The sequence below is a fragment of the Papio anubis genome, chromosome 5 (assembly GCF_008728515.1).
Source record: "Papio anubis isolate 15944 chromosome 5, Panubis1.0, whole genome shotgun sequence".
NCBI lineage: Eukaryota > Metazoa > Chordata > Mammalia > Primates > Cercopithecidae > Papio > Papio anubis.
This window is the reverse complement of record NC_044980.1, coordinates 50,552,234-50,575,760: the sequence shown is the minus strand read 5'-3', so window position 1 is coordinate 50,575,760 and position 23,527 is coordinate 50,552,234. Positions and strand designations below refer to the sequence as shown.

Genomic DNA, 23,527 nt, shown 5'->3' with positions numbered 1-23,527 from the left:
CTCCAGGAGATCGTTCCCCCTACAAAGGCTCTGGCCAGTACTCAGACCAGACCACAGTGCGGGAGGCGAGGGGCGAGGGTTGAGTAAGGAACTGATGAATCAGCTTGTTTGGGAAAATTATTTTCTAGAGCCATCTCTCTTAAGCAAGAAGAGAAGTGGCATCAAGACCACTTGAAAAAGTCCTTTCTTTTAGACGGCTCACTCCAATTTGGTACCCAGCTTTTTCATTCATATCTGTAAAGTGTAGTTATTATCAAATAGTTGAAGAATATGGTTCCATAAGCTACCTCTGAGTGGCAGAAGATATTTTCCAATGTTGAATCTGGAAGACATGAACTTCCAAAAAGATAAAAGTAAAGCTTGAGCAATTCACCAGTAAAGCCCTTGCTTATTGCTACATAATTAAAAATAATTTTTTAACCTCCCTAGCTTAGGATGAACTCTGTAGGCTCCCTGATGTGGTCTTAATTCAGTGTTATTGCTGGTAGCAGCTGTATTTGCACTGTTTATTTGTGACTTTGGGCAAGTTATTTCACCTCTCTGAGCTTTAATTTTCCATTTGTGAAATGAGGGGATTGGACTCAATGATCTCTAATGTCTACCCCAGCTTCAGAATTCAGCAAGTTCATAACATACAGAGCTCACTACAAGATGAAGCACAAATGAGCCCTAAGATGGCTGGGAATGAGCTACAGGCACTTGCAGCCTTATTCACATGTTGGACAGGTCCCACTGTTTCCTTTTCCCCACAGGGCCTTGTCCATACATACTGCCTTCTTTGGCATAAGCCTGGATGGAATATGGCTCGCCAACTTTGTCGTGCAACATTGGATACACAGAGATGTTATAGCACCAGAAAGGTTTTAATTTATCTGTAAAAAAGAAAGAAAAAAAAAAAAGTGTAAGTGCAGAGCATGGCAGAGTGGAAGGAATACTAGACTGAGTTATGGCCAAACACTGATGGAAGATATTCAATTTCTCTACAGTTTCCACCTCTGGAAAATAAACAGGTTAGGTTGAATGGTCTCTAATATCTATTGCTTTTCTCAGGTTTTCTAATTAATTCTTATTTTAAAATTTAACTTTTTAGCTTTTCCTTTTTTGGAGGCAGGGAATCCCCAGGTCTGTTCTGACCAAATACTGTTGCAGCGGAGAGATCCACAGGATCGCTGAACACGCTGCCTAATTAAGTCCTAGAACAACATATCATCACCCTGTGGATCTCAAACACTTCGAATTCTATCTCCTCTACTTGCCTGCATCCCTGTGTGTGTATTATTCTTAATATGGATGTTTGAAGCATTAAGAAATGATTGTAGTGACAGGATTAAAAGGGTAAAGCCTCATTAGGGAGGCTGAGGCAAGAGGATCACTTGAGCCCAGGAGTTTGAGGTTACAGTGAGCTATGATCGTGCCACCGCACTCCATCCTTGGCAACCAAGCAAGACTCTGTCTCTAGAAAATAAAAATTCAAACAAAATTAAAAATAAAGAGTAAAGCCTCACTCGTGTATCTTACATAGGGCATGGACTTTCCTGAAAAGAAGGCTATTCCTATAACAATCACCTGGGAAGGTGGCCTAACTCTTAAATAGGCAACGAGAACTGAAGGAAGTATCCTAGGTAGGCCAGCTGGGATCCACACTCTGGAGTTACCCGTGGGATGACCCAGCTGTCCGGGAAGGGCTCTCTGATGGTGGGTGTTAAGATGGTGTTTTCCACCTGGAGACCGGTCAGATACCTGGTCTGCTTGTCACCCACAGCTTTCTGTGCCAGCCTCGCCTTGGAAATACCAAGAAGCGTGTCACTTCATTAAGCTTGCACAAGCTTGTCAAATGCTATTAACCACACTAACAGCTTTGAAGTCAAAGTTAAAGATCTAAAACTGGATGAAAATGAAACTAAACCCTGCACTGAGGAAACCTGTGGGTTCCTCCCTGGCTACCTTGCGGGATTGTCCAGTTCGTGGCCTGAGACACAGATTCCCAGGAAAGAGTGGGGTGCTCTGAGTCCATGTCCGGAAACCATTCAATCATCCAAGTGTTCACGTCTAGAGCAGAGCTTTGCCACTTCACCACTAGCTGGTCCTCAGCAAGGCAGGCCTGCATGACCTCAATGCACCTAAATGCTGAAAGGAGAGAAAAGGACTGCTTCATAGCTACCCACCTCCTTCCCCAAATGCAACAACCACATCGGCATCCTCATTGCCTCAACTGTAAAACAAGGCCAAAGTTCAGGATCTCCACGGCAGCCTCCCCGGATGGCGCTCTTTTCCCTCCTCTTATTGCATCCTTTTTCCTTACACAACACCTTTGAGGAGTAAGTGGCTTCTTAATCTTCCTTTACCTACCCCAAATTAACCTGTTTGCAGAAAAGGATCTCACTAGAGAGTTGATGGCTAAAAAGACTTACCTTCCACAGGCGTCTCTGCAAGTCAAACAGAAAGGAAACCTGAGACAGAGAATCTCCAAAGGTAGAATTTCAGGCTCTGGGAATTGTGTGGCTGGGAGGCTGGGAGATGGAGACCCTAAAATCATACCAGGGAGATGGCTTCACGCTTTCACTGTATAGTCTGGCTCTACACAAGCTGGATATGAATTCCTATCCTCAAGGCAGCAAGTATTGCGTTCGTACCAGAAAGATAAAGACACTGCCATCCAAATTACCCAGTATGGATCAATACATAAATGGCAACATTTTCTGCGGGACTGGCTAAAATAATCTGGAAACAGGTCACAAGGATTTATTTAATAAAAAAGTTGAGTGTGTGGCTTCCAATCCAATATCTGGAACTTAATATGAATCAGAGAGAGATCTTATTGAAAATGTTCGAACACACAGAAGAGAAGAGAACTATTGGAGGTGTAGCGAGGCAGAAGGTGGAAGGTACAAACTGGGCGGGGCTCAGAAATTCCAGGGCATGCTCTCCCCTCACCCAATCCTCACCAGCGTAGCACTCCTCAGCCTGCAAAACTGGAATCCATGGGAAGGGCGTTTCTTTTTCTTTCTTTCTTTCTTTTTTTCTTTTTTTTTCTTTTTTGAGGCAGAATCTCGCCCTGTCACCCAGGTTGGAGTGCAGTGGTGTGATCTTGGCTCACTGCAACCTCCACCTCCTGGGTTCAAGTGATTCTTGTGCCTCAGCCTCCTGAGTAGCTGGGACTATATGTGCATGCTAACACACCGGGCTAATTTTTTGTATTTTTAGTAGAGATGGGGTTTCACCATGTTGGCCAGGCTGGTCTCAAACTTCTGACCTCAAGTGATCTGCCCAACTCAGTCGGTCTCCCAAAGTGCTGGGATTACAGGCATGAGCCACTGTGCCCAGCTGGGAAGAGTGTTTCAATGAATGCCAGAGATGATCCTGGATGCAGGCACAAAAGTGTCCTGCAAAAAAAACCCCCAAAAGCCTTTTGAAGCTGGAAGCCAAGGCCACATGTAGGAATCTGGGGTGGGGACCGGGGGTCCTGCATCCTGCTGTTCCTTGGCAACAAACCCCAGCAGGCTGTGTGTATATTTAGGAGTCTTGTTCTTGTAAGCCACAGTAGACGGATCCTTTTCCCAAACAGGGCCCTTATGAGACACTCCAGGGGCTAGTCCTAGCAGCAAGGCCAGGTAATTTGTCAACCTGAAAAGGTAACTCCGAGAAGGACAACTGAGGCATGGAGGAAATGTGAAGCCACAGAAGGAGCAGAGGCCGAGGGCAAGAAGCACCGAGCCTGGAGATCGACCCCACCTAACCCTAGGGCTCTGAGTTTCTCCTTCCAGCCTTCCCCTGCTCACCACCTGGAAGCCTCCCCAGCCAGTCCTGGCTGAAAGTCCCTGCTGCAGCCTTGGAGATGTAACTAGACTCTTCTAGCAGCCAATGTTGGTGCTCCACCCAGACCCACTCAGCTTCCTTCCTACTGTGTGCCTGTGTTTTGCTTGACTGCGATGACTATGAGACGTCATTTACACTCTAGAGTCCCCTGCAAGATCCAGTGGGAACCCCTCTCCCTGGGGCTTTTATCTCAGATTGTACCTGTATGGGTTGAATTGTATCCCCCCAAAGTATATCCCCAGTGCCACAGAATGTGACCATATTTGGAAATAGGCCACTGCAGATGTAATTAGTTAAGACAGCAGGCCCTTTATAAGAAAAGAGGAATCTGGGCATGGAAACAGAGACACACAAGAAGCTAGCCATGTGAAGACTGAAGCAAAGATTGGATTTATGGGAGTTACTGGAGCTACCACAAGCTGATGAATACCTGGGGCCACTACAAGCTGGAAGGGGTAAGGAAGGATTCTCCCCTAGAGACTTTAGGGAGCATGGCCAGCCACCACCTTGACTTGGGACTTCTGGCCTCCAGGACCATGAGACAATAAAGTTCTGTTGTTTGAAGCCCCCCAGTCTGCAGTGCTTTGTTTTGGCAGCCCTAAAAGCCCACCTTCGTCTCAGCCTCTGCCATGTCCTGGCCTGCTTCCGCAGCTTCCTTTTCTCATCTCCCTGCAGGTGTTTTTTTTTTTTAAAAATGACTTGCCCACAAATCCTGGCCTGAAGAAGCCAAGATTAAAATAGCTCCATGCTATTTTAAGTGTTGGGAATTAGGTTAAAAAAAAGAAAGGAAAAATCGACAAAAAATCCCTGCCCTCACGACGCTTACATCCTATTGAGGAAGAAAAAGGTCATAAAATAAATAATTTATAGAATAAGGGATAGCACTAAGTTTGAAAGAGAAAAATAAGAGAGAAATTCTTTGAATGAAAGTTTTTTTATTCCAAAACAGGATAAATATGAGTTTGCCTGGGAGCAGTAATACGTCAAAAACTACTCAACCAAAACTGTAATGAACAATTTATTGGCAAGTATAAACACTAGAATTTTTTCACAGTGACAAATGGAAGGGGAAAAGGAAGAAAACAGGACAGCAAGCATTAAACCAAGGATGGGGATGTGGTGAGTCCCCATCTGTGGGGAGAAGAGTTCAAGAGCAGCTTCGGTCATGGAGGACAGATGTGACAAAGAGGACAGTTTCACAGGACTCGACCCAGCTTACATTCACCCAGACCAGAACAAATCAAAGCTGCACACAAAACTTCTAGGCATATGGCTTTCTATTCTGTAATTTATAAGGTTTCTGATTTTTAACACAGGCTTTGTTCCAAAGGAACATGACTTCAAGTGGTTCATTAATTACCAGCAAATTCTCACTGCTTCACCACCACATAAAAGGCCCCACTCCATTTTCGTTTTGACTCAAGAGAAACAGCCACCCTTGAGAGCCCAGGGACTGCTCCTTGGCCAGTCGATGGGACCAGGCACCTAAGGAAGAAGCTGATGCTGTACTTACACTTTTCCTGAATGGCTGGAATCCTCAGGGTGGTCACTGGAGACTTCCCAAGAGAATTATAAGAAATCATAGACACCCAATAGCTCTCGCCTCCCAGATGCAGTTCAAGCTGCTGGTTAGTGGTGTTCACTGTCTCTGTGAGGTTAGTGTTGTTTTCTGGAAAGTACCATATGTTGTAGCCAAGTGTTTTCTCTAGGACTGGGGCTCCTCTTGCCTTCTGAACCCAAAAACAAAATTTATTGCCAATAACAAAGAAAAAGAAAGGCATTGAGACAGTGAGAAGCAGTGGGGGTGAGGGTGGGGAGTAAGGCTAACTATTAGATACTAAACTACAATGAGGTAATTACCCTCCAGGGATGAATAACACATCCTTGGCTGTGATATTAACCCTTCAAGTGCCAGAAGAGGGGATTTACTAAATTTCGACTAATTCCATGAGGCTAAACTAGAAGAATGCCCAAGACAATGTAAACAAGCCACCCTTATTTCCTGCTGCCTGTTTCTTTCCCTCCAACCTATTCGTGTAGAGGAGTAAGGGCTAAAAAGCTGATACATTCCCTCTGAGCCCATCCCAAGTCTGGTCTGGCCCTGAGTCATCTCTTGCCTGGAGTATCCAAGGGTTGGAGAGCACCCTATGCCCTAGTCTTTTATTTCCATGCCTCTCCCTCTGAGAAGGGAGCCAGCTTCCCTGGACCAGTCACTCCAGCCAGGCATCCTAGCTAAGAGGGCTGCCCTACCAGTCCCAAGCGCTTGGCGAGAAGTTTAAGGTGGAATCCTGAGGACTTTAAGCTAAACTCTTATTTTCTGCCTTGAACTTGGGCCCACTCACCAGTATTTGCCTAGAAGACAGCATGGTGAGTATTTCCCAGAATTTATAGGGTTTCCCTTTCTGTTACTGATTACACACATAGATGGAGCAGAATGCCTGAATGTAAGTCCAGGACTTACAAGTGGGACTTTAGCAGGCACTTTGTCCCAGTGCCTTCCCAGTTCAGGAATTTCCTTCACACTTGCCTTGGCATAAAAGGTCAGCTAGAATCTTCCTAATGACCAGGAGCCTTTTATTTCTAAAGACGACCTATTTTCTTTTTTATTTTATTATATTTATTTATTTATTTATTTTGAGACAGGGTCTTGCTCTGTCACCCAGGCTGGAGTGCAGTGGCCTGATCTTGGCTCACTGCAACCTCCACCTCTTGGATTCCAGCGATCCTCCTGCCTCAGCCTCCCGAGTAGCTGGGATTACAGGCGTGCACCACCATGCTCAACTAATTTTTTTTTTTTTTTTGAGACGGAGTCTGGCTCTGTAGCCCAGGCTGGAGTGCGGTGGCCGGATCTCAGCTCACTGCAAGCTCCGCCTCCCGGGTTCACGCCATTCTCCGGCCTCAGCCTCCCGAGTAGCTGGGACTACAGGCGCCACCACCTCGCCCGGCTATTTTTTGTATTTCTTAGTAGAGACGGGGTTTCACCGTGTTAGCCAGGATGGTCTCGATCTCCTGACCTCGTGATCCGCCCATCTCGGCCTCCCAAAGTGCTGGGATTACAGGCTTGAGCCACCGCGCCCGGCCGACTAATTTTTGTACTTTTAGTAGAGACAGGGTTTTGCCATGTTGTCCAAGCTGGTCTCGAACTCCTGACCTCAAGTGATCCCCTCGCCATGGCCTCTCAAAGTGCTAGGATTACAGGTGTGACATTACAGCCCCAATTCTTTTTAAATAACATATGCTTTTTTAAATAATAATAAAAATTGAAATACAATTCACATTGCATAAAATTCACTATTTCAGTGTGAGTTCAATGGCTTTTATTAATAGTATGTTCAGTCCTGCAACTATCACTATTATTTAATTTTAGAGCATTTTAGTACATTCTTTTTTAACCAACTCAAATTCTTAGCGAGCTCTTTCCTCTTGAAGGTGGGAGGGGGAAAAAAAAAGACCAGACCCACCAAGTGGTGGGGAGGAGGTGGGCACTGAAACCCATCTTCTCTACTTCACAAGCTGCCCTACTTGGCCCTTCGCCACTGCTATGTAGCTAAGACCACATGTGGGCGTGTGCGGTTGTTGGCTTTCCTCCCCTAAAAATGTGTTGCCAAAATCACTTGTTTTCATTCTTGATGGCTGAGAAAGACAGTACAGCATCTGGGATTGATTCTCTAGGATTCCCCGGCATCTCTGGCTGTTGTCCCATGTGGAGGTGGAGCCTTGGCAACCCAGGGAGTCCCATAGCCTGCAGGTGTGGAGGGAGTGGGCGATGGTGCGGGAGCCTCCAACCCTGAGGTAATTGGAATGTCATCTGGCAAAGCAGGACACTTGCTCCATTTTCAACAGGATTTTGAACCTGCCTGGACTTCAGCAAATGTGAGCTAACATCGTGAGCATTTCCTGGGAATTCTGGAGGTATACGAAGGAATTCTGGCATCTCCCTCCTCTCCTCCTTCTTCTTCCCCACCTTTTCACTCTTTTTTTCTCCATCTGCCCTTTTCCTTTCCTGTTTATTGCCTTGTCCCCCCATTTTCTACTCCTTCTCTCACTTTCTTTTCTCAGGTCCTCTTTCCTCCTCCTCTTCTCTGCATTCCCCACCTGACTTCTGTTCCTCACTCCCAGGCCTCCATCCTAGAAAGGACCATGTGGTCCCTCTTCTGTTTTTGTGCCCCACTGTTTCAACACACGTGTGCCATATATGTTGCCAATGACTCGAGGACACACCAGCAAGCTGACCCTGATCAGAGCTCTTCTTAGATGGTTGGGTCGGGAGGGGGGTTCCAGAGACTAGTCAGCAGAGGCTTGTCAGTGATAGTGTCCTCCAGAAGGCCATGGTGCCTCCTGCACTTTCACTTTCTACCTTCCCCAAATGTTAATGTTTCAGACCAAAGAGGACGGGGGCCAGGGTCTGTCATGTTTGGGCCATCTGCAAGATGACCTATAGGGCTTTTTTGAGCTGGCCAACCAATGTGAGATTTGGGGCATCATAAAGCCCTCTAGGGAAGGAAATTCTGGAGGTAAAATTTCAAGAATCACAGTTTTTGGAAGGGTAAGAGACCAAGGGCTTTTAAATAGGATAAAGAAACAGGCTGGGCATGGTGGCTCACGCTTATAATCCCAATGCTTTGGGAGGCTAAGGTAGGAGGATCTTTCGAGCCCAGGAGTTTGAGACCAGCCTGGGCAACATAGCAAGACCCAGCCTCTACTATATATATACACACATATATATGCTATATATATATATATATATGTATGTGTGTGTGTGTGTGTATATATATGTATGTGTGTATATATATGTATGTATATATATATTTAAATTAGCTGGGTGTACTAGCACACCTACCCAGCTACTTGAGAAGGTGAAGTGGGAGGATAACTTGAGCCCAGGAGTTAAAGGCTACAGTGAGTTATGATTTCACTACTGCACTCCAGCCTGGGTGATTGAGCAAGACTCTGTCAAAAAGAAAGAAAGAAAGGCAGGGGGTTGGGGGGAGGGAGGGAAAGAGAGAGAGAGAGAGAAAGGAAGGGAAGGGAAGAAAAGGGAAAGAAGGGGAGGGGAGGGGAGGGGGAAGGGGAAGGCAAGAGGGGGAGGGAGCGAAGGGGAGGGGAGGGGAAGGGAGGGGAGGGGAGAGGAGGGAAGGGAAGGGGGAAGGAAGGGAAGGAAGGGAAGGAAGGGAGGGAAGGGAGGGAAGGGAGGGAAGAGAGGGAAGGGAGAGAAGGGAGGGAAGGGAGAGAAGGGAGGGAAGGGAGGGAAGGGGAAGAAAGAGAGAGAAAAATAACCCAGAGGGAGGTCACCTTCCATAACAACCGCACTGGCCTTCTTCCATCCACCTCAGTTGGTTTCAGGACTCTCCACAGTTCCAGGCCACATGGAGCTGTAAGGAACAAGAATGAGGCACTCAACCCAGAGAGAAGGGAGTTGCAAAGGAGACAGGGAAGGTGAGCTGGGCAGTTGGGAAGGATTTGCTCAAGGGAGCCAGTAGGAATAAGGTGAGGAGCGGAGGGATGGCAGCCTTGCAATGACCAAAGATGTCTTCATTTTGTGGTCAAGGAACTGGAATCAACCAAAGATAAAAAATAAAACTGCTCTTGAGTCTGATGATTTAACGTAAGCTAAAGGAAAAGCATAATCGGCCCCATTGTAATATAATTTGTCTCCCAAATCTAGATCAAAATGTGACTATCTCATGTCCTCTAGACATAACATATACATTAAAGCTGGGAATGACACAGATAACTCACAAGGAGATATATGTATATACAATTTATACCAAGTCTGCTTCCAAAAAAATAAAACTACATACTTAAGATGTTATAAAATATAAGAAAAAATTAAATGACAAAGGAACAAGAAAATAAGCTTCACTAGGTCCCTCCTTGAGCTCTAAATTTAATGCTGGTTTTTCCAAAATAAAAAAGAATCACATTGAGGTGCCTATTTCTCGTGGCCCAATAAAAAGGAAACCTAGAAATTTGTATGAAGGAAAACTATTTTCTGGCTACGAACACTGAAATCATAAATGGAATTTATCACGTGGATCTCTTCAAAAAGGACACAGAGTAACATAAAAGCCAATATCTGCAATCCCAATAGAGCAAAAGCACAGAAATATCATATATGCACATTTTTCATAGTTGTTTTCCATAAATAGCTAGGGCGTAAATCCTGACACATGCCTTTTTCCAGTAAACAACACAGTCTGAGACAACAGTCCAAGTGTATAGGCTTCTGATGATCTAATCATACAGGGATGAAACTTACAAAAAACAAGGAATTTACATTTCACTTGATTTCTGGACTGTATCTCTCAAATATCCTGTCTCAAGCAAGTTTTGTCAAGAGATGGCTCACTGGCAATTTATAGTTGAACGCCCTGACATGCACCTGAGATATCAAAATACTGAGCTACTGATTAAAGAATGACCCACCCACTTTAGCCATGAGAGGAAAGCAGAGAGTTCTAAACAAATGTCAAGAAGGCTAGTGGCCCACGATTTGGAGAAGAGAGTAAATGTCCCTAGTCAAAGCTGCAGTAGTTGCACTCTGAATTTTTTCTTGAGGAAGTCACATGGCTGCAGATAATGTAATTAGGTCCACAAAGAATGAGTCTACCACTCAGACCAAGATCTAAACTATTTTTTAGAAGTAAGAGATTGTCTTCAGGGATCTTTTAAATTGTAGGTGATTGGATATCTTAAAGTAAAATGACTGGCTGGGTGCGGTGGCTCATGCCTGTAATCCCACCACTTTGGGAGGCCGAGGCAGGTGGATCACTTGAGGTCAGTAGTTCGAGACCAGCCTGGCCAATGGTGAAACCCTGTCTCTACCAAAAAATATAAAAAATTAGCCGGGTGTAGTGGTGTGTGCCTGTAATCCCAGCTACTCAGGAGGCTGAGGCAGGAGAATCACTTGAACCTGGGAAGCGGAGATTGCACTGAGCCGAGATCGTACCATTGTACTCCAGCCTGGGCAACAGAGGGAGCCATGTCTCAAAAAATTAAAAAAAAAAAAAAAAAAAGTAAAATTACTGAACTCCAACTAAAGACAATCTTATAAGGAGGAAAATGTACCAAGTACAATTGAGTTAATGACTTGTTTTGCCTTCAATGGAGAGTCACATTTCTACAAATACTCTTGCAGAAGCTAAAGTCTAGTTAACACAGTCTAGCGTTAGGCCCAGGATCTCCCAATGAGATATATTAAATGCAATTCTATTAGAATTGTTTATAAGGAGGTTGAAATGTGTTGACTTTACATATTACTTCATCTAAATCCCGCTGACGTGTTGTCTCAAAAGCTCTGCCAGGAGTTTTCTGATTTCTCAAAAGCTTTTATTGAATCAGAAGACAGAACAGCCAGTACTCAAGTTTCTCAGACAGGAAGCAACAGACTGGTTTCAGTGAGATGTAAGCAGTGGCCAAGTTCCTCCCAGAAGACAGCCTTTGTACAGGGCTACAAAGTCATTAGACCTTCCAAGGAAATGCACAAGATTAGAGGGACATTCACTCCATCTCTCACATGCAGAATCTCTCTGTTCCAATCACGTGGAGAGTCAAACTCAGGGCCAGTAATATTGAGAGTAAGAAAAAAAAAATCTAAAGACAAAGTGTTCATTATTACCCAGTCCTAAATATTCATCTCAAGGACAGATACAGGCAAAACTAAACTGATTATTAAATAATCATTCCAGGCACTTGACTAGAAATATGAGTGAAATTCTTCTTGGATTTAGCCCATAGGCTAGCCGGGCATGGTGGCACACGCCTACAGTCCCAGCTACTCGGGAAGTTGAGGTGGGAGGATCACTTGAGCCTGGGAGGTGGAGGCTGCAGTGAGCTGAGATCTCACCACTACATTTCAGACTGGGTGACACAGTGAGACCCTGTCTCAAAAAAAAAAAAAAAATCCCATAGGCAGTCATTTGTTTTCATAGATGGTAATGATAAATGAGTTTAAATGGATATTTTCTTCTTTCATCGAGGTCACTATTTCCTGCAAATATGGTCCAAAGAGAAACAGTCTTCTCAGTATAGACTTCCCACAGATGCAACTGTTAGTGAAACCACTGCCTCACTAGCATGTAAGTCTTCTATGGTTATTATAGCCAGCTTTCCATTAACCACAAATTGATAATGGATTTTCAGTTTAATCAGAGGGGGAAAAGTAAGGACTCTGAAAAAAAAATAACAAAATTAAAATTTTCCAAATCAACCAAAATATCTATGTATTCGAAGGCATCAATTCTCTGGATTGATACAGCAACAACTGATGCTATACTATTTCTATTACAATATGGGTATCCCCACAGCGACCACCAGTTAGACATATGCAGGTACCCCTGCTGAAGAACAACAATAAGAAAAGCTAACTCTCAGCAAGTGTCAGTTTCTGTGAATTTTCTCATTTAATGCCCACAGTCCTGTCATTTCTGAAGCATAGAGAAATTAAGCAGGTATTCAATATCACAAGTTTTTAAGAAATAAAGCCAGGATTTGAATCAAATTATATCTGTATCATGTAGTGAGTAGATTGTCTAAATATAGGTAAATAACTTTAATAAACAATATATTGAAATCCAAAAGAAAATAGTCAGTGCTTCACATTCAACTTAGAATACATGTTTTCAAACAATTAGAAAAGTTTGAAGTGGTATGCATTAAACAAGTGGCATTTCATTGAAATAGGAAAACACGTGGTTTATAAATTTGAAAACAATAAATGAGGATTTGCTGGGGGCTGGAGGGTGCATTTTAATCAGTTTCTTCTGGGATCCTGAAAAAAGGAAGAAGGACAAAAGCAAAAGTTCTCTAGTGGTGACTTGGATAAATAAGTGTTGATTTGGTTTAATTAGCAAAAGGCATAGGTAACACCAGCATCTGGTGTTTGCTAATTAAATCAAGTTAGCTGAACTAATAAATCAGATGAAATAGTAAATCTTGTTTTTGGCAGCAAAACAAGCTGAGAAAACTGACACAAGGGACTGGCTGGTCTGTGAGGAGCTTGAGACTCTGAGCCACGATGGCACCAGGAGGTCACTAGAAAGAAGAGTGACAGCCATGGCAGGGGAAGAGCTAGGTAAAATACAACGGCACCCAAGGGTGCACTTAATCATCAGCTTGCCTGCTGAAGAGTGAGGCAAAGGAAGGTAACTATTTGCTGAATGATACTGCATGAACATCTCTGGTGGGGAACACAACATTCAGAAGGCATCAAATTGGTTCCAGACATCTGACCATAGGGGTGAATGCACCAAACATCTGTTAATACTAGTGTTAATACTGGAAACTCAACCAGGATCCAAAAGAACAAATCATTATTGTGTGGATGAAGTAGCACAGAAGTTGACCCCAGATGTTATCTGAGACTAGTCTGCAACTTGGGTATGAGACTGAAATCTCATTTTCTATTACAATATGGGTATCCCTAAACCACCTGAAATCATGAGGCCTTAAATCATGGCAATGGGGGAATTCATATTCTAAAACTCACATCCCTTATAAATAAATAAGGTTAAAGCCTCAGAGGAAGGTTAGAAGGGTGGGCATTTTAAAATTTCTTGTCCATAATTCAGAAGAAGAAGTGTGGCCATCACTGGGTGTGTATCCAATTAATCATTCATTTACTGTGTTAGGCTGAAAAATGGCCCCAAAATATCTCGTCCAAATCCCTGGAACGTGTAAATGTTTCCTTATATGGTAAAAGGCACTTTGCAGATGTGATTAAGTTAAGGATCTTGAGATGGGGACATTATCTTGGATTAGCCAGGTGGGTCCTAACTGTGATCACAAAAGTCCTTATAAGAGGGAGGCAAAGAGGTCTGACACACAAGAGCAGGGAAAGGTGATGTGATGATGGGGGGATAAGTTTTATAGATGGAGGAAGGACCACAAGCCAAAGAATACAGGCAGCCACTAGAAGCTGAAAAAGGCAAGGAAACAGATTCTCCACTCAGAGTCTCAGAAGGAAACAACCCTGCTGACATCTTTACTTTAGTCCAGTGAAACTGATTTTGGACATCTGACTTCCAGAGCTATGAAAGAATACATTTGTGTTGCATTAAGCCACTAAATTTGTATTGTTACAGCAGCAATAGAAAACTGATAAATTCATCACACATTTATTGATCACCTGCTGAGGGTCAGACTCTGGGCAAGACTCTTGAGAAAAGTAACACATGCTAAGTGACCCTGAGCCATTTATTAGCGTCTCTGAAACTCAGTTTCCTCATTTCCAAAATGGGAATGCCTCTACATATTTTATTGTGCTTTTAGGAGGATTAAAAATAATAATAGTAGGATAAATAATAAGAATAGGAAATCTAGCAGTTAGTGAATATCTACTATGGCTAAACACATTATTTCATTTAATCTTTAAAATAATGCTAAAAAAATAGGTACTACTATAAACTTAACTTACATATTATATTTCAATATAGAAAAGGGGAACAAATGTGAGGAAACTTCTGAGAATGGACTGAGAGATTAGGTATCTTGCCCAAAGATACCTGGCTTGGGATTTAAGCCAAGCCCACTGACGGGAAGCATTGCTCTTAATGACCATACTGACACTTAGTAAGCGCTTGATCAACCAGCAATCCACGCCTCTTTCCTTTCCTCACTGTCATTAAAGATGTGATTTTTTTTTTTTTTTTGTATTAGTTACACCTTTATTTTGAGTAGTAGCTCCAGGGTTCACAATATATAGCTTTAATTTATCACAGGATACCTTCAAATGATATGATACTGGCGGGGCGCAGTGGCTCACGCCTGTAATCCCAGCACTTTGGGAGGCCAAGCTGGGCGGATCACCTGAGGTCAGGAGTTCAAGACTAGCCTGGCCAACATGGTGATAGCACATCTCTACAAAAAATACAAAAATTAGCCGGGTGTGGTGGTGGGCCCCTATAATCCCAGCTACTTGGGAGTCTGAGGCACAAGAATTTCTTGAACCCGGGAGGTGGTGGTGGCAGTGAGCCGAGATCACACCACTGCACTCCATCCTGGGTGACAGAGCGAGAGTCTATCTCAAAAACAAAACAAAACAAATGATATGATACCCTTTCATGTATAGTACAAGAATCTCATGAGTATTAAAATGTGACCCTTTGCCTTTGAGGCACAAAGTTGTGCAGGCTCACTCTTGGAGGGTACAGGGGGCCCCTGGGGTCATGAGATTCCATGATTCCCAACCAGGACACTTGACAAACCCCACCAAGTCTAGCCCAAAGCAGCCCTACGCCAGAGCAGACAGGAAGGGAATCGCAAGGAGTAGCTTGCCTTCTTCCTCAGTCATTCCCATTTTTTCTTGGCTCCAGTCACTCCAGAACTTTGACTCCTTGACCGCACATCGCAGAGCTACGACATACTCTGTAAAAGCCTGCAGCCCCATAAGGTTGTAGGTTTGGTTTGTATCTTCACGGTTCTTAGCGAAGTTGACTTCCATCTACAAGACAGAGACAGTTCTAAACTGAAATGGAGACCACACATGTTATCCTCCCATTTTCCTCTTCGCTACCCAGCTTTTACATTTTTAGAACTACTACTCTTTACTCTTACATTTTTAGAACTAGTAACGCTCTAAATCAAATTTTAAAATACATCATTTTCATTAACAGACTTTCATATATGCCTGGGAACAATTGGTACCTACATAGATATGAACATCTCCATGAACCACCACCTCCCTCCCCATTTCCTGTATCTAAGCTTATGGGGCAGAGATTCCTGCCTCTGGCCTGTCTGAATGAGCAGAGCTCTGCTGCTTGCTGTTCTAGAAGATGCAAGCCTCAAGATCCAGGGCAACCTGAGCCTAGGAGGTGACTCCAACACCTAGAGATACTGCCTCATGGAACTGCAGGAACAGAGACCTTAGCTGCACTCACGTCATGCACGAGACCCAGGAAAGTTAAATAACCATTTAAATGAAAGTTAGAAGATCTGCAGAATAGGACCAGAACATAGATTTCTTCACTCCTAGGCTTTTTCATTTTACCCAAATCTTTCACTTCAAAGCATTGGTCTTTGGGTGACCAGTCAAGCTGCTGAAAGTCTCAACAGCCTGAATGTATAAATTAATTTTGATACTCTCTTGGGGAGGGAAGAGGTAAATAAATTAGTTCTTTTCTCTAGATGTCAGCTTCTCATTGGTAAAGTGAAGGTGTTGCTTTATACAATTTCTGGAACTCAGCTCTCCAAGAGAAACTAAACATTTAGCTATTCCTTTTCTGAACACAGTCATTATTGCTGCAATATAAACCTTTAGTTCAATATAAACATTTAGCTCAATATAAGCTTTATAAACCTAAAGTTATAAAACCCAAAACCTAAAGGTTTACATAGCTTATTTTGAGCTGATTAATAAAAAATAAACTTCACTGGCCGGGCGCAGTGGCTCACACCTGTAATCCCAGCACTTTGGGAGGCTGAGGTGGCCGGATCACGAGGTCAGGAGATTGAGACCATCCTGGCTAACACAGTGAAACCCCGTCTCTACTAAAAATACAAAAAAAAAAAAAAATTAGCCGGGCGTGGTGGTGGGCACTTGTAATCCCAGCTACTCGGGAGGCTGAGGCAGGAGAATGGTATGAACCTGGGAGGTGGAGCTTGCAGTGAGCCGAGATCGCGCCATTGTACCCCAGCCTGGGCTACAGAGAGAGACTCCGTCTCAAAATAAATAAATAAATAAATAAATACATACATACATACATAAAATAAACTGCACTAATAGATATGTCTATTTAACTACTATGCACACAGCATAGTCCCATGGGATCCTGCAAGAGAAGGAAGTCCTGATACTACTTACATCTATGTCCCAGCTGTGAAAATTAGTACCTAATTGCAGCTCCTGTTCTTTAAGGAAATTGGGCAGAAGGAGGATATGTGTCTATGGCAGAAAGCTGACAACTGCAGATGGACTTTGGAACTCTGTCCAGCTGCAGACGGTCTTTGGAACTCCCAGTCTGGTGAGATGGGGGTGGAACAAGAAGAGGCAATGACACTTTGGGGGCTAAATCCCAGGTTCCCTGAGCATCCTCTTCAAACAGGCCCTGGAGATGCTGTGACGGCAGACTAGGGTTGTGGAGAGCATAACTTGGGACAACCTGTTGTTAGTTAGGGATCCAGTTAGAAAAGGATTAAGACTGCCAGGAAAGGCCCAACCACATGGTGCTCCATATGTGATTTAAAATAAAAATACTAATCCATACAGCAAGTATAAGGAAGTCTAATAAAGCTCTATTTTACTTTTCACACTTTAAAAAATACATAATATTCTTTCTAATCTTTCAATTTTTCCTTCTGCTTTTTTGTACCCTTAGCACATGCTCAGCCTGTGTGGTGGTTCTTATCATGTTCATGCTCAGAAAGTTCTGCCTAATGTAGCCACGGAAGCCTCTTCCTCCCAGCCTGAGCCTCAGAGGAGATGAAACCACTGCTCAGTCTTTTAAACAAGGTGCCTGTAAGGCTTCTTTACTTTGTTATTTTGTCCAGCCAAGATCCTCTGGCCCTGACAGGGTCCAGGATCAACTGATCCTTCATATACAGGCTTAGATCTAAAACTTCCCCAACTCTGCACAGGCAATGGAACCCTACCAAAACACTAATTAGCTTCATCAGGTTCATTGTTAACAATCTATGTTTTGTGCCAAATCCTAACTCACCCAAAGTGTTTGTCTTAATAGATGAGTCAGAAGTTCTGATACAAAACCTAAATCAAATTCTGTGTGTGTGTATATGTGTGTGTGTGTGTGTTTCTCACTCTGTTGCCCAGGCTGGAGTGCAGTGGCACGATCTTGGCTAACTGCAACCTCTGCCTCCTGGGTTCAAGCGATTCTCCTGCCTCAGCCTCCCCAGTAACTGGGGCTACAGGTCCGCACAACCATGCCCAGCTAATATTTTTTTTTTTTTTTTTTGAGACAGGGTCTCACTGTGTCACCCAGGCTGGCGTGCAGTGATCTTGGCTCACTGCAAGCTCCGCCTCCTGGGTTCTTGCCATTCTCCTGCCTCAGCCTTCCGAGTAGCTGGGCCTACAGGCACCTGCCACCATGCCCGGCTAATTTTTTGTATTTTTAGTAGAGACAGGGTTTCACTGTGTTGGCCAGGCTGGTCCCTAACTCCTGACCTCAATTACCCACCCGCCTTGGCCTCCCAAAGTGCTGGGATTACAGGCGTGAGTCACTGCACCCAGTCCATACATCAAATTCTTAAAACAGTTTTGAGATCCCTTTCTAAGAGGCTCACATGGCTTTATTATATAAAGGTGCAAACCCTTTAAACTAGGGCCACAAAAGAATCTGGAGGCTGCTGAGGTATGGTCACATGGATGGCAAACCTGGGAGACAGAAAACCTGAGCTTAGGTTTGCAATTCACAAGCCCTGTGATCTTGAATAGATCATTTAAGTTTTCAACATCTTAATTTCCTAATCTGCAAAAATGGGGATAGCAAGGCCTCAATTACAGGATATTTGCAAGGATTCAATAATTTGGAGTATAAGGAAGCTCTTTGTTACTCACATATCATACAAATATGGGTCTTGTTATATGGACATGTTGGAATTTTAGCATTAGTTTTACACGGCTACACTTAAACAAATATTTATTGGGCACAGGCATGTACCAGGCAAAGGGAAAACAGATGAAAGCAAAGATTCCTGCATTTGAAGAACTTACAGCCTAACTGGAAGAGAAAGTTGAAATGCGTTGTTGTTAAGTGTAATGACAGAAGCATGCAGAGGAGGGACCAGGCCCAGGTCCTCAGAAGGAAATATGTCAGTCCTGAGTTCTGAAAGGTGAAGAAACTGGGGTAGGAGAAGAGATGCAAAAGCAGAGGGTGTTCTAGGAAGAGGCACAGAAAGAGTGAGAGAACATGATGCAAGGGAAACAAGCAATTCAGAATGACCAGAGAGGCAAGAGAGAGAGCGTGAAGGGGTCAGTAGAAGCCAGGTTTCACAGGGTTAACAATTTGGACCCTTTTCCATCAACAATGGAAATCTTTGATAGAAGGTTGGGAAGAGCTGAGTTGGGTTTAGCTGGGATTACAACTGAGGATAACTGCATGTATTTGAAAGCTAAGGAGAAGACCAGGCATGGTGGTTCACACCCATAATCCCAACACTTTGGGAGGCCGAGGCAGGTGGATCACCTGAGGTCAGGAGTTTGAGACCAGCCTGACCAACATGGTGAAACCCCATCTCTACTCAAAATACAAAAAATTAACCAGGTGTGGTGGCACAAGCCTGTAATTCCAGCTACTTGGGAGGCTGAAGCAGGAGAATCACTTGAACCCCGGAGGTGGAGGTTGCAGTGAGCCAAGATTGTGCCATTCAGCCATTCACTCCAGCCTGGGCAACAAGAGTGAAACTCCATCTCAAAACAAAAAAAAGAAAGAAAGAAAGAAAGAAATCCAAGGAGAGAGAAAGAGACAGACTTTCACCTTCCTTCCTGCATCCTCCAGGAAAACAGGAGGCAGGACATTTTACCTTGGGGACTGGAAGGAAGGAAGTAGATGTAGAAGAAGAGTACAGATATAGGTGAGTTTGTCAAAGAGACAGGGTACAGGCTGCCAAGGGTTGGGTAGTTTATACTTGTTGCCCTCACTTAGTGTTGTATGTGGTATAGTAATTTTCCAGAGGGACTCTAGTCCTGGTTTATTTTTCTTGTTGAATCCTATCCCAGCAGCTGTAGTGACTCTGAGCTCGTCAAATAGAAGGAATTAAGGGTTTATAGCCAGTAGATTATCCCAGAAGTTTCTCAGGTTCACGGAGACCATGACATGTGGTATGAAGAGGAGCTTGTGCTGTACCAGGGACTGCCCCACTTAGGGGTTCCCCAAACTACGATTATTGAATCTAATGTTCCACGTAGGCAGGTTCAAAGAGAATGGTTCCAGAGCTGGCTTAGAAAGGAAGCTGGGGGGAGAAATGGCCACTACCATCTCTCTGAACATAGTGATAGAGGCAGAAGGCAGATAAGGGGGGTTCCCAGAGAATCTCCGACCCGCCCCACAAGTGTTTACATCAGATGCTTTTGTGCAGATGGGGAAAGCTGCCCAGGGTCTTGTCCACGCATGCCCACAATGGACTGGGGATCCGTCTGTGCACTGGGAGAATGGGGTGGAGCCACGGGAAGTTCACACCTTGTGCAGGGAGAAGGAGCCTGGACTCTTCAGCTCCTGTGTGGTGGCCTGGTATTCAATCTGTGAGATGGTAGCCTGTTAGTAGGAGCCCATCTTGCTTTGCTGAGAGTTTTTTTCTCTTGTTTCCTTTTCACCCAATAAATTCCTCTCTCCTCACCCTTCAATGTGTCCGCGTGCCTAATTTTTCTTGGTGACACAAGAACCCGGATTTAGCTGATCTAAGGCGCAAAAATTCTGCATCAATAGGACAAATAATGCTTTACTGAAAGAGTTCCAGACAAGGAGACGATGCTGCAGTAAATAGGGTGTCTATGGGTTTCCACAAGGGAAAGGGTCGCATGATAGCCTCCTGGACAAGATTAAAAAAAGTAGCCTGAATGACGATAGTGGTAATTAGGTATATTCATAGAACCCTGAATAAATGACCATATCCAAAAGAAGGGTTGATCCTCTGGATGGTTTCTACTGGTCTACCACAGGGCTCTGATGTAGTCACCATTTTTATTAATAATTAGATAAAGGTATAGAAGGAAGTGTTATCAAATCTGGAGATACTGAAAAGTTAAAAAGTAAAAAGTTAATCATAAGTTTTGGACCAAACGGGATTCTAAATAGGCTGGAATGATAGATAAGACCAACATGAAGAAATTCAATAAGAATAAATAAAACACCTGAACTTAGGTTAAAAAATCAACAAACGATAAGATAGTAGAGGTATGTTTTACTAGCAAGTCTTCAGGAGGTAAAAAGTCTTAAAGGTTTAATTAGCCAATAGTTGATTAGAAGTCAATAATGTGGCTGCTCATGATGGCTCACACCTGTAATCTCAGTACTTTGGGAGGGTGAGGGAGGAGGATCACTTAAGACCAAGAGCTCGAGACCAACTTGGGCAACACTACAAAAACAAATTAAAAATCAGCCAGGCATGGTGGCACATGCCTGTAGTTTCAGCTACACGAAAGGCTGAGGCAGGAGGATCATCTGAGTCCAAGAGTTCAAGGCTGCAATGAGCTGCGATCACACCACTGCACTCCAGCCTGGGTAACGGAGTGAGACCCTGTCTAAAATTTATAAAAAGGCAATAAATATGAGATGATTACAAAAAGGTGATACAATTTCAGGCTGCATTGATGGAAACTGCAGAATATTTTCTGAACTTTGAGGTAAGAAAACATTTCCTAAGACACAAAAGACATAAGCATAAAGATAAAGACAGATAAAATTTAACCATATTAAAATTAAGTGACTATTCCTCAAAAGTCACCATTAAGAGAGTGAAATGTCATGCCACATAGTGAAAGATGTGTGCCATACACGTAGCAAATAAGACTCATAAACAGAATATATAAGGAATGCCTACAAATCAGTTGAAAAATCAGGCAGACCAGCCAATAGAGAAAACATGCAAAAGGCTTAAATCAGCACTTCCAGAAGAAGGAATCCAAAGGGCCAATAAACATATGAAAAGGTGTGTAACTTTATTAAAAGTCAAGTAAATGCAAATTAAAGTCACCATTCCATCATGTTCAGACTATGGGATACCACACAGCAATGAAGATTTATAAACTACAGCATTATATAGCATGAATAAGTCTTAAAAGCACAATATTGAGAGAGAGAAGCCAAACATTAGAAAATACAAAATGTATGGATTCCCTTTATATGCTCCTCTATTTCTACTGGGCGCTCCTTCAGGATGAAGGAGGAGGGCTCAAGGAAAGAGGGCATAGTCTTTTAAACTATGTTCTTCAGTGATGCAGGCTTAAATGGTAAAAAATGAAAGCAAAGAAGATTACCATGAAAATTAGCTCTCACGGAGGTCATGAGCAAAGGGCAAGCAGAGGGCTCTGGCATCCTGGAGATGTTCTGTTCTTGACTGCAGTGGTTTCTACATGAGCACTGACTTAGTAATTTGTTAAATGCAATATTTATGTTTTGTTCACCTTTCCAAATGTATGTTATACCTCATGATTTTATAAAGGGTCAGAAAAATAAAAAATAAAATGGCCAAACCATAGACTTTCTGGTAGCCACACAGCCAGATGCAAACTTGGATATAATGCAGAAGTAAATTTCTCACTCTTTATTGTGTCCCTGCACTCAGAAGGCAAAAATGCCTATTGTAGAACACTCTTCCAATCTAAAAGGTCCAGAAGGAAAAATGGAACACTAGGAAGAGAAGTACTTCCTAGTGTCTCTCTTCTATTTTCAACGTAAAAAGTGAAATAATGATTCCAGGTCAACAATAGTTGTCAATGATTCTTTTCCTCTGGGCCTCTAATAGGAACATTATTATAACGGCATAACTTACCCAGCTGGTACTATTGACTGTCCTGAATCGAAGTGCATATTTTAAATCAGATGAAGCAGGCGCCAACTCAGGCTTTATCCATTCAATCCGAATCATTCGTTTGATGCCCAAAACTGGTTTCACACTGAAAATCTCAGGTGGTTCAGTTTTCGCTGAAAATAAAAATCATGCAACTCTCATATTTGCAAAAAGAGAAGAATTTGCTAACAGCATCCATCCAAAATTGAAAAAAGAAAAAACCTTAGAAAGGAAATGATAGTGCATTGTGGTCTGCTATATGAACGCAGATGGCATTTGCAAGGCAGTACAAAAGGAATGTCGCCCCCCCCCAACCCCAACACCTCTGAAAAAGGAATACCCAGTGAAAAAAGGATGCATTCCTGTGATCTTTCAACAAATCAGCCTCTTATTGATTGGGTCATCATATGCTATGCCAAGCAGAAAGGAGGTAAAAAGAGACCACAGAACCAGAAAATAGGCTGTCTCTCTTATTTACTCTCACCTCCCCTAGGCCTCTCCTTCCTTGACCTCCAGGATGATGGAATACACCCACTATAAACACTATCAAATAACTCTCATTTTCCTTCCACACTGCAAACATTCTAGCCCCAAATTTCTCTCTTTGAAAATATGCATTTTTCTAGTTATAAAAGTAGCATATGCTCATTATACAACATTTTTTAAGTGTAGAAAATACCAAGAAAAACTAAAAATCATCCATTATCCCACCAACCAGAGATAACCCTTATTACCATTTTGGTATATTTCCTTTCAGCTGTTTTCTGCGTAATTATCTGCATTATCTTTTAAACAAAATTGATATGCTAAATAAAGCTTTTGTTTTTTTAAAATATGCAATCAGCATATATCACCTTCTATTAATAGTTCTTCAAAACATGATTTTTAAGGTTCATAATATTCTACTTTATGGATTAACATAATTTTTTGACTTATGTTCTATTATTGCACATTCACAGTATTGCAGTAGGTAGCTAATCAGGCATGAGCAGGACAGGAGAGGGCTCCCCCTACACACCACCAGGAAAGTCAGGTGACCATCAGGTGATGCTCAGACAGTTGTCACGCTGCCTTGCAAACCTAATAATTGGCTGCAGCCAGCAACAGGGAAAGGCAGTTTCCCAATAAATAAAAACATCTGTAACTAGTGATTGGCAGCTCCAAAATAAGATCTCAAGAATTGGGCTGGACGCAGTGGCTCACAATCCCAGCACTGTGGGAGGCTGAGGCAGGCGGATCAAGAGGTCAG

General features: G+C 43.1%; 1 protein-coding gene across 5 annotated transcripts in view; it reads right to left on the bottom strand.

Annotated features, from left to right (window-relative positions):
* The window catches only part of IL31RA (interleukin 31 receptor A), a 98,505-nt gene that overhangs the window by 14,215 nt on the left and 60,763 nt on the right, over window positions 1–23,527 (bottom strand). For all 5 annotated transcript variants that reach the window (XM_009208434.4, XM_009208432.4, XM_009208435.4 and 2 more), the window contains 6 exons: window positions 22,261–22,412; window positions 15,091–15,256; window positions 9,109–9,188; window positions 5,330–5,546; window positions 1,945–2,127; window positions 771–872 (listed from right to left, as the gene is read on the bottom strand). In XM_009208434.4, the coding sequence (XP_009206698.1) occupies window positions 771–872; window positions 1,945–2,127; window positions 5,330–5,546; window positions 9,109–9,188; window positions 15,091–15,256; window positions 22,261–22,412 (900 nt within the window). The remainder of the gene's footprint in view (window positions 1–770; window positions 873–1,944; window positions 2,128–5,329; window positions 5,547–9,108; window positions 9,189–15,090; window positions 15,257–22,260; window positions 22,413–23,527) is intronic.